This window comes from Hemiscyllium ocellatum, chromosome 4 (genome assembly GCF_020745735.1).
Source record: "Hemiscyllium ocellatum isolate sHemOce1 chromosome 4, sHemOce1.pat.X.cur, whole genome shotgun sequence".
NCBI classification, from domain to species: domain Eukaryota; kingdom Metazoa; phylum Chordata; class Chondrichthyes; order Orectolobiformes; family Hemiscylliidae; genus Hemiscyllium; species Hemiscyllium ocellatum.
Genome location: NC_083404.1, coordinates 130,649,650 through 130,661,505, shown reverse-complemented (window position 1 = coordinate 130,661,505; position 11,856 = coordinate 130,649,650). Strand labels below are relative to the sequence as shown.

At 42.3% G+C, this 11,856-nt stretch overlaps 1 protein-coding gene across 1 annotated transcript; it reads right to left on the bottom strand.

Moving 5' to 3' along the window:
- Positions 1–8,409: 8,409 nt before the first annotated feature.
- Positions 8,410–9,387, bottom strand: mc5ra (melanocortin 5a receptor). The gene has a single exon (XM_060824514.1). It carries the CDS (start codon positions 9,385–9,387, stop codon positions 8,410–8,412), a length of 978 nt encoding a protein of 325 aa, XP_060680497.1.
- Between the last annotated feature and the right edge of the window lie 2,469 nt (positions 9,388–11,856).

The following is an 11,856-nucleotide window of genomic DNA, read 5'->3' as shown; positions in this document are numbered from 1 at the left end:
TTTGACAGAAAGAACAATGAGAGCTATTATCAATGAAAGGGGAGAGAGGAGCAGACAGACCTGGGGATACAGCTGCATTGAAAGTGGTAGGTGAGTTGAGAAAGTGGTCATTAAGGACATGAACTCATCACTTTTAGAAATAAATACATGAAGTTCAAAAGCAAGGAAGCTATGGTGAAAGTTCAGAAAATACTGACTTGGCCGCAGCTAGCATATTGTACCCAGCTCAGGGCACTACTCCTTATCAAGGACATGAAGAATGTTTATCTTGTTTCAAACATAAATGACAAGATGAGTTGATAATTTTTGTTTTAGTCTCAACAATCTCAATTTTGTTGCAACCATATTTATATTCTAAATCTTTAAGACTATTTGAAATACATATTATATATAAATACATAAATGAACATCTTTCTTTAGGAAATTGTAAACACCTATTTTAACAAAGTGAAAGTGGAGTCTGATTTCCTAAAGCTTTCACTTATCAAGTACTTTTACAACTTCTTTCCCTGTACATACAAGAGATATCATTAAACTGAATATGTTGATTATTTTTTTCTCTCCTCCTGATGTTTTTTTTTCTATCATTTTCCCCTTCGGCTTTTAAAGTGACCAACCTACAGCATTATACCTGCCTCTGGTTTCCAATATAATGAATGTCATTTGTTTCTTTAAATATGGATAATCTATTGAGCCAGGTTCTACAGCTGTCCTCACCCCATTGCCATTCATACAGACTTCCAACTGTTTGTCTGAAGCTCTCTGGAACCGTGCAACTCTAACCCTAGCCCAGAGTTGAACAGAACAATTGTAGCTCTCCTAGTGATAAGCTTTTTGCAGCCAGTTACATTATTAAGCACTGGGGCTAAATCCTGACACCTCCTTGGCATTAATGTCCAGTGCTACACCAAGCAATGTATCCACAAAGCAGGGGATTGAAAACTTCAATAAAAAGCAGGAGAAAAAAAATGGAAATACTTACTAATGACTTTTCATCTGAAATGCTGAAAAGGTTTCTGATGACAGATCATCAACTTGAAAGGTTTGATCTACAAGGGACTTGAAGTTGTGGAATCAAGCAGGAAAATGGGACTTAAGGTCACAACCAGATCAACTTTGATCTCCTTGAATGGTTGGGCAGATTTGAGGGGCTGAATGGCCTAGTTATGCCCTCAGAAAAATTGATTTTATTTGTAAAAGATATTTAAGTGTCTGAAATCGAAACAGAAAATGCTGGTGGTCCTGATACTAGGTCACAAGCTGAAACATTAACTCTCTCTTTCTCCACAAATGCTGAGTATCTGAAGCACTTCCAGGTTTAAGTTTAGATTTCAAGTATCCACAATATTCTGTTTCGTGGCTACTGATAACTGTAGCTTGAAGCAATTAGGTAAAAATGCTTTACTCATCTCAAATTTCCACTGATTCAGCCACATTATGTGAGGGTTAGGTCACACACCAGCATTCAAGCACAAATGTAAGGCTGGCACTCCAACGCAGTAGTACTGAGAGAGTGCTGCATTACTATAGGTGCTGGTTTTCAGATGAGATGTTAAATCAAGATTGCATATAAATATTCTAATGCTTTGATTTCAAAGAAGAGTGATACCTGGTTAACTAATTTATTGGAGTTCTTTGTCAAAGTGCGATTGATAAAGGGGATCCAATGGTGGTATTATACTTAGATTTCCAGAAAGGATTTGATAAGGCTACTAATGAAAATAAAAACACATGGTCGTCGGGGTAACACATTGGCATGGATAGAGGATTGGCAGGCTGACAGGAAGCAGAGAGTGCATCTTTTTCAGGTTGGCCGGATGTCACCGTTTGTGTGCCACAGGGGTCAGTACTTGAACCTTAACTCTTAGCAATTTTTATAAATGGTTTGGCTTGAAGGGACTGAAGCTGAAAATGTGTTGCTGGTTAAAGCACAGCAGGTTAGGCAGCATCCAAGGAATAGGAAATTCGATGTTTCGGGCATAAGCCCTTCATCAGGCTTATGCCCGAAACGTCGAATTTCCTATTCCTTGGATGCTGCCTAACCTGCTGTACTTTAACCAGCAACACATTTTCAGCTGTGATCTCCAGCATCTGCAGACCTCATTTTTTACTTGAAGGGACTGAAGCTAAATTTGCTGGTGACAGAAAGATAGGTAGGGAAGTGAGTTGTGGAAAGGATGTAAGGATCCTACAAAGGGATTTGGTTGGGTTATGTGAGTGAACAAATGGAACGTGATGTGTGAAAGTGTGAAATTGTCCAGTTTTGGCAGAAAGAATAAAAAACATTATCTGAATGGTGAGATGTTTTAGAGTTCTGAGATGCAGATTTGAAAGTTCCAGTGCATTAATTGTAGGTTAATATGCAAATACTGCAAGTAAACAGGAACAGCTTTGTTATGTTTTATTGTGAGGAGAACTGATTAGTAGCAGGGTTAGGGAGATTTTACTTTAGTTACACAAGGTATTGGTGAGATTGAATTTTGAATACTGTGTACAATATTGGTCACTGTGCTTCTGGAAGGATGTGAATACATTGGAAACAGTTCAGAGAAGGTTTACTAGAATAATATTTGGAATAGGCAGATTTCTTCATTAGGAGAGGCTAGACAGGCCTGTATCCTCTCCTGTATCCTCTCCTGTATCCTCTGGAGTTTAGAAGAGTCAGAGGTGACTTAGTTGAAACATGTAAGGTCATGAGAGGATTGACCAGGTGGATGTGGAAAGGATAACGTGAGGACTGCAGATGCAGAACTGAAAAATGTGTTGCTGGAAAGGTGCAGCAGGTCAGGCAACATCCAAGGAACAGGAGAATTAACGTTTCGGGCATAAGCCCTTCTTCGGGAATGAGGAGGGTGTGCCAAGCAGGCTAAGATAAAAGGTAGGGAGGAGGGACTTGGGTGAGGGGCGATGGGAATGCGATAGGTGGAAGGAGGTTAAGGTGAGGGTGATAGGCCGGAGTGGGGATGGGGGCGGAGAGGTCGGAAAGAAGATTGCAGGTCAAGAAGGCGGTGCTGAGTCTGAGGGTTGGGACTGAGATAAGGTGGGGGGAGGGGAAATGAGGAAGCTGGACAAATCTGCATTCATCCCTTGTGGTTGGAGGGTTCCGAGGCGGAAGTTGAGGTGCTCTTCCTCCAGGCGTCGTGTTGCCATGGTCTGGCGCTGGAGGAGGCCAAGGACCTGCATGTCCTTGGCGGAGTGGGAGGGGGCGTTAAAGTGTTCAGCCATGGGGTGGTTGGGTTGATTGGTCCGGGTGTCCCAGAGGTGTTCTCTGAAATGTTCCGCAAGTAGGCGGCCTGTCTCCCCAATGTAGAGGAGGCCACATCAGGTGCAGCGGATGCAGTAAATGATGTCCGTGGAGGTGCAGGTGAATTTGTGATGGATATGGAAGGATCCCTTGGGGCCTAGGAGGGAAGTGAGGGGGGAGGTGTGAGCGCAAGTTTTGCATTTTTTGCGGTTGCAGGGGAAGGTGCCAGGAGTGGAGGTTGGGTTGGTGGGGGGTATGGACCTGACGAAGGAGTCACGGAGGGAGTGGTCTCTCTGGAACGCTGATAGGGGAGGGGAGGGAAATATATCCTTGGTGGTAGAGTCTGTTTGGAGGTGGCGGAAATGACGAAGGATGATACGATGTATCTGGAGGTTGGTGGGGTGGTAGGTGAGGACCAGTGGGGTTCTGTCCTGGTGGCAATTGGAGGGGTGGGGTTCAAGGGCGGAGGAGCGGGAAGTGGAGGAGATGCGGTGGAGAGCATTGTCAACCATATCTGAGGGACCTTGCAGTCTTTGAAGAAGGCCATCTGGGTTGTTCGGTATTGGAATTGGTTCTCCTGAGAGCAGATGCGGCGGAGGCAAAGGAATTGGGATTTCCCATCAGCATTCCAGAAAGACCACTCCCTCCGTGACTCCCTCGCCAGGTCCACACCCACCACCAACCCAACCTCCACTCCCGGCACCTTCCCCTGCAACCGCAAGGAATGCAAAACTTGCGCCCACAGCTCCCCCCTCACTTCCCTCCAAGGCCCCGATGTGGCCTCCTCTACATTGGGGAGACAGGCCGCCTACTTGCAGAACATTTCAGAGAACACCTCTGGGACACCCGCACCAACCAATCCAACCGCCCTGTGGCTGAACACTTTAACTGCCCCTCCCACACCGCCAAGGACATGCAGGTCCTTGGCCTCCTCCATCGCCAGACTATGGCAACACAACGCCTGGAGGGAGAGCGCCTCATCTTCCGCCTAGGAACTCTCCAACCACAAGGGATGAACTCAGATTTCTCCAGTTTCCTCATTTCCCCTCCCCCCACCTTATCTCAGTCCCAACCCGCAGACTCAGCACCGTCTTCCTCACCTGCAATCTTCTTCCCAACCTCTCTGCCTCCACCCCACTCCGGCCTATCACCCTCACCTTAACCTCCTTCCATCTATCGCATTCCCAACGCCCCTCCCACAAGTCCCTCCTCCCTACCTTTTATCTTAGCCTGCTTGGCACACCTTCCTTATTCCTGAAGAAGGGCTTATGCCCGAAACTCCTGCTCCTTGGATGCTGCCTGACCTGCTGCACATTTTTCAGCTCGGATGTGGAAAGGATGTTTCCTCTTGTGGGAAAACCTAGAATGAAGGATCATAATTTAAAAAAATAAGGGTCATCTATTTAAGATAAAGGTGAGGAAAATAATAGTTCTCAGAGTGGATTGTGAGTCTTTGGAATTCCCTTCCTGAATCGGCAGTGCATACAAAATCTTAAACTATTTTTAAGGCAGAAGTAGATAAATTCTTGATTATCAAGGGCTTGAAAGATTATTGTGGAAATGCAGGAATGCAGAGTTGTGGTTAAAATCAGATCAGACATGATCTTATTGAATGGTGGAACAGATTGAAGGACCAAATGACCTACTCTTTTCCTTGTTTATATATTGATATGGTATACTAACAAATACCTTTCCTTCAATCAGTATCACTACAATATATTAGATAGCCATTATCAGCCAATACAGTCTTCTGTTTCTGGTGATCTTAATCCTCGGGTCTTAAAAGAAGCAACTCATAAGATGCATAGTATTAATTTTCCAAAATTTGTTATGGGAAAGCAGTGGTGTTGTGGTAAGCTCACTAGGCTAGCAGCCCAGAATCCCAGGCTAATGTTCTGGGGATATCAATTCGAACCCTTTACTTCAGATGATGAAATTGGAATTCAACAATAAAATGGTGATGAGCATGTAAGCATTAATGATAGTTGTAAAAGCCCACCTGGTTCACTAAGGTCCTCTAGGGAAGTAGATTGGCCACTCCTACCTGATCTAGTCTCCATGTGATACTGAATCCACCGACAATGTGGATGAACTCTTAAAATTGGAATGGGCAATAAATGCTGGCCTTGCCAGTGATACCAGATCCCATGAATGATCTAAAAAAATTGCTAGTTTTTTTTAGATTAGATTCCCTACAGCATGGAAACAGACCCTTTGCCCAACAAGTCCACACCAACCCTTTGAAGAGCAACCCACCCAGACCCTCTGACTAATGCACCTGATACTATGGGTAATTTAACATGACCTATTCACCTGACCTGCTCATCTTTGGACTGTGGGAGGAAATCAGAGCACCCGGAGGAAACCCACACAGACACAGGGAGAATGTGCAAACTCCACACAGAGAGTCGCCCAAGGCTGGAATTGAACCTGCGACCCTGCCGCTGCGAGGCAGCAGTGCTTGCCACCATGCCACCCTCAAAAAGGTACCATTAAATTTGATAGTAATTAATATAATGTCTCTATTCAAAAAAGTAGGAAGTTGAAAACATGAATCTATAGGCCAGTTAGCTTGATGTCTGTCATGAGGAAGCTGTAAAAATCAATTCTTAATAAGGTTGTTGCTTGGGACTTGGAAAACTCAAGGTAATTAGGAAGAGACAACATCATTTTGGGAAAAGAAAATCTTATTTAGCTGATATATTAGAATTCTTTTAAGGAGTAATGTGCACTATGGATTAACAGAAACCTGTTGATGTGCTGTATTTGGGTTTTCAGAAGGCATTGGACAAGGTTCTACATAGAAGGTTCTTGCGCACAGTAGGATTTCATAGAGTAGTGGGCAACATACCAGCATGGACAGAAGATTGGCTGGCTGGCAGAAAACAGAAAGTACTGATAAATCAGTCTTTGTTCACAGGGATCTGTGCTGGGCTTTCAACATTTTGAAATTTATATTAATGATTTAGAAGAGGAATTGAGAGCATAACGGCTAAGTTTGCAGACTACAGGAAGATAGATGGAAAAGCGTGTTGTGAAGGTGACACAACAAGGATGCAGAATAATATGGTATTGAGGGAGTGGGCAGGTGGAGTATCATGGGGGAACATGCAAGTTGTTTTGGCAGGAAGAATAAAAAGTAGGTATTACTTCAGTGGAAAACAACTGTAGAAGTCTGAGGTGTGACAGGATCTAGGTGTTCTAGTTCATGTCAGAAAAAATGAATACACAGGTACAGCATCTAATCAGAAGGCAAAGGGGACATAAATCTTTTTCATAAGGGGAATTGAACATAAAAGTAAAGATGTCATGTTTCAGTTACACAGGGCATCGGTGTGACCATATCTTGAATACAGTGCATAATTTTGGTCCCCTTCTTTAAGGAAGAATATAAAAGCATTGGAGGCATTGCAAAGAAACTTTACAACATTGATACCTGGACTGAAGAGATTGTCTTGTAAGGAAATATTGGACAGACTGGGCTTCTTTACACTGGAGTTTAGGGAGTGAGGGGTGATTTGATTGAAGTTCATAAGGTTGTGAAAGGTGGCTGTGGAAAGGAAGTTTACTTTTGTGGGTAAGTCCAAAACGAGGGGACACTGTCTGAAAATTAGGAACAGCTCTTTAAGGACAGAGATGAGCTTCTTTTTTCCCTTTCAGACGGCCATGCAATTTTGGAACTGTCCTTCTCAGAAGGCAATGAAGATGGAGTCACAAAACATCTTGAAAGCGAAGGGAGCTTGAACCTTGTTGGACAAGGGAATTAAAGGTTAAAGGGGATAAATGGGAATGTGGTACTTGGATCACAGATAACTCCGTTGAGATCTTATTGATTGGCAGAGCAGGCTTACGGAACTGAGTGACCTACCTTCTCAACCTTTTTTGATCATGTGATTTAATTAATATTGCCTCCTCTTTTTGACTTGAATAACCCACCATTTTATCACAATTGATCCAACTGAAATTTCTTCAGCCTAAATTGAAGCCTGTAATAATTCTGTTCCTGCAGCCTGTATGGTAAAATCAGTCATTCAGCTTCATGTGCCCATGCTAGCCCTTGGAAAGAGCTCTCAAATTAAGCCCACTGCTCTGTGGTTTCCCATAGCCCTGGCTACAAAGTATTTATCCAATGGAATTTGAAAGTTACTACATGTTAGCTCAACCTTTTAGATATTGCATTCCTGATTTTTACAAATCATTGCATCAAAAATATTTCTTTGCATCTCTCTCTGATCCTTTTATTAACTCTTAAATTTGTTTCCTCTGTGCCTTGTTATGAAGTTGAAGATGTGTACTGTGCTTTTAAGAGAGAGAAGAAATGCTGTTTTGCACTGAGAGCTTCCAAGCACGTGTCATATGACTAACTAGCAGTCTGGAAAATTGAAAATATGTAACATTTGGCTGTGAAATAGATACCTGAGTTGATTGCTGTTTTGACAACAATTCAAATTTAATCAATCAATTTAAATTATGCCCCAGGATACTAGCAGTAAAAGAAAGAAGATGACCTAGAGAGATATTCAGCCAGAAGATGACAAACACTGACGATAACAGCCACTGTATGGTTTTGAAATTAAGTTAATGCAATTTGAATAAGTATTTATTGGAACAGCATATTGTTATAGAGTTGGAGGCAGATAATAAGCAGTTAAGAGAAAGAGGGGCTTAGAGTTGTGAATAGTTGTTATTTAATATTCACTGTTAAAGTTAAGAATAAATTAATGCTATTTTCTTTAAATAGTGGGATTTGGGCGTTCTCTGTAACTTGTACTTTAACAGATTACAAGGTGAGGTGAGCTTTTCTGGGTGTTTGGTTTAATTAACAGAAGGGTTCACTGCTGTGTTGTGACATCTTTAACTGTTCTGCCTTTTTCTCTTCACGAAGTCTATTAAAACCCCTTCCTAATTCAGAACAACTTTATTCATTTTCCTTTTCTCCATTTTAAGGAGATTATACTTCTTCTTCCTTTTATTCATAGGTTGCTCCAACATCAGGGAAAACCATTCCTTAAATAAGGAGAAAGAAATCTGGGAGCTGCCATTGACATGTGAAAGAATTTTGTTTGATGTTACGCTGAAATGAATAACTGGTGACCAGATTTTAATTGTTCACGTTTCACAAAGTGGGGAGGTTTGAAAGGGAGCTGTCTTCACTTGCTGTAGGCTTATTTGTCAGAAAGTCCAACACAAGCCGCCCTCAAATTGTAGCAACAAATTATCTCCATGAATGTCTTCCGCATTTCCTGGCTACGGAAGGCATAGATTAGAGGGTCAATGATTGAGTTGCACATGATGAGGATCAAATACAAATTGAAGTGTGACATGAAACACACACAGTACAGATTTCTGGGACAAGAGATCATGAGGATGAGGTGCAGGAAGAATGGAGCCCAGCAAATGATAAAAATACCAAGCAGGATTGTTAAGGTGATAGCCCCCTTCATACTTGCTCTCTGGTGGATTGAGTTGTAGCCAGTCAAAGCAGCAATTCGCTTTGCATGCGAGCGAGCCAAGAGAAACATGTGGCTGTATAGGGAGGCCATGAGGACCAACATAATGAAGAACATGGTGACCAGACATATGACGACGGGTGGGCTCTCAGAGTAGATGATGAAGATGATACCACAGCCAGTACAGAACAACCAGATACCTGCAATAATAAAAGCAGCTCGTTTTACTGTCATGATGTGATGGTAACGCAAAGCGTAGAATATGGTGACGTACCTATCGACAGCTATGGCCACGAGGCTACACATGGATGCCACAACAGAAATGCAGATCAGCGAATCAAAGGCATTGTCCACCTGTTTGGCCAAGTTGTCTTCAACAATCAAATGCCTGTTGTTAACTAAGGCGATCACAATGGTCTCCCATGCATTCGACACACTTACCAGCATGTCAGCAACAGCCAGACTGCAGATAAACAAATACATTGGAGAATGGAGGTTCTTATTCTTAATAATTGCAGCAATGACCAAAATATTTTCCAGTAGACTCATAATGCCTAGGGTTAGAAATATCTCAATAGCTACACTGACTTGTTCACATAAAGCAGATGTTCTTTTCATCTTATGCATTGTATCATCAGCAGGAGTGAGGTTCTGCAGCCATCGCACGTGTGAGTGTAGCTCTGTTACATTCATGTTTCACATACACGCTGAATCGTCCTTTGTTTGTTTCAGTATAAGGTGCTCATTGAGAAAGGTGCAAACTCCATGTCTAGTCTTCCCTAAGTGAGAAAAAACAAAGGTAAGTTGAGAACTGTGAGGTTCTGGTTGAAATTTCACTCAATTCTACTTTGCTGTAACTGATAAGTCTCCAGCTGCCCAGAGCATGTACAGAATGAAATGTATTGCATCAACAGAGCACCTTTCCGACCTCCAGGTATCTCAAAGCACTTTACAATCATTCAAGTACATTTGAGAAGTGTAATGACTATTGTGATGTAGAAAATGTACATGGCACACACAAAAGTGACCACAACCAGATCAGTTGTTTCTGGTGATGTTGGCTAAAAGATATGCATTAACTAGGACACCAGTGATAATCACTGCTCTTCTTCACATTGGTATCTTTTGCCTGTCCATCTGAAAGGGCAGGCAGTGCCTGATGTAATATCTCACTCAAAGCAAAGACAAAAAGAACAATCCCCACCATTAATCCGGCTTTTAGGTAAAAAATAAACTTGGAAGTGGGACTATGCAACAAATTATTGATGGGCAATGCAATGCATACAGAACCAGTAGTTAGTCAAATATAGCCAACTATCATCCTTTGTTAACTATGTGCTTGAATTGAGTTCTCTGTGTGGTCAGGATATGATCTCATTCTCCAACAAGCTGGTTACTGAACCAACATACCTCTCTGCCTTACTCCTGGATACTTGGGCTTCATGCATTTACAAGACTAGCCACCTCTATCTGAGCCTCTGAGATACACAGACTGCCAATTTCTGAACTGGTATCTGGCGAGTGCTGATGGATGTCCTCCTCCACTTTTTCTGCTACTGTCAGGTTTCTGACTTGTGACAGACCTGAAAAAATAGAGAGTGGGGCAAGAGTTAGCACTCAATGATCAGAGGAAGAAGAGGGACTGAGCAGTTGCAAAAAACTCATTGCTTCACGAAGACTGAACGAAGGCATTGTGCTAATGTGTTAAATGAAACAGGTAAGGACCATCATACCACTGCGAGAGATTAAATTCTTTTGGTTTCACCTAACCTGCACATCTTTGGATTGTAGGAATAAACCAGAGCACCTGGAGGAAATGCAGACACAGAAGAATTTGCAAACTTCACACAGAGTCACCCGAGGCTGGAATGAGACCCAGGTCCCTGGTGCTGTGTAGTAATAGTGTTGACTACTGAGCCACTATGCTGGCCAAATGACTTAACTAGCTTCCTTCACTATGGTGCCATGATGAGTTCGTTCATCCATTATGCAGGCCCTAACCCTCATCCAAACAAGCTGAGAAACCTCTCACCTTTTGGATACCTGCAGAAGTTGAGACTCCTGCCTTCCTGGCCTTTTGAGTCCCTGACTCTGTTTCAGTAACAGTCATATACACAGGTCCGATACCGCAGGCCAAATCAATGACAATATCCTAAGAGGTGTGACCACTTCCTGGAACAAAATGGCCTGGTAACATCCCCCCTTGCCAATGACATAAACACATATAAGAATTTTAGGGGCCTTCATAGGGTGACTACAGAGAAGTAGTTTCCCGTGAGAGAGATTAGGAAAATCTGGGGCCGGAGGGCATACTCTTAAAGTAAGGGGTTAACCATTAAAGACAGAGGTGAGGAGGAACTTCTTCTCTCAGAGGCTAGTGAATTTGTGGAATTCTTGACCACAGAGTATTGTAGGGACCAAGTCATTAAGAATGTTCAAGGTTAAGGTAGTCAAATTTTTAACCCAGTGACAGAATTAAGGGTTATGGGGAAAAGAAAGGAAGATGGAGTTGGGGGTTATCAGATCAGCCATGATATAATTGAATGGCAGAGTTGACTCAATGGGCCAAATGGCCTACGTCTGCTCCAACATCTGCTGGCCTTATGGTGCTGCAGCGTTTATGTCTTGGCCTCCAGCCCATTGACTCTGGAAGGCGTCAGCCCAGAATGACATTAGCATCCAGAATCTCCCACTTCCGGCAATCACAGCAAATCATCTAGCACTCTGGAAGCTAGTGTTTCCAAATAAACCTGTTGGACTATAAGACCTGGTGTTGTGTGATTATTAACTTTATCATCTAAACTGCCATCATTATTTTTGTGTGTTAACAAATTAATAATTTTAACCAGTTTAAAATGAAAAAATGCTACACTTCCCATAAAGAATAGAACCAACAGTAACCTTTATCAATACTAATAAAGTGCTCACAATTTTGAACAGTTATGCACAGTTAAAAGCTTAAAGATTTCCCTTTTTTAATATTAATAATACAGTATACACAAAGTGCCTAACAGCATTTAATCACAAATCATTGGGTTCATGAACCAATGAATTACTACTACCTTGTGATGTCACTATGAATGTTTTTCCCAATCAGACACTCTCCAGATTTCAGAGGGTATTTCCTCATGTGAGGCAATCCAGAGGTCCTGGCTTTAGGAT

Coding starts and splice junctions, on each gene's coding strand:
- mc5ra (XM_060824514.1), bottom strand. CDS start 9,387: ATGAATGTAACAGAGCTACACTCACACGTGCGATGGCTGCAGAACCTC.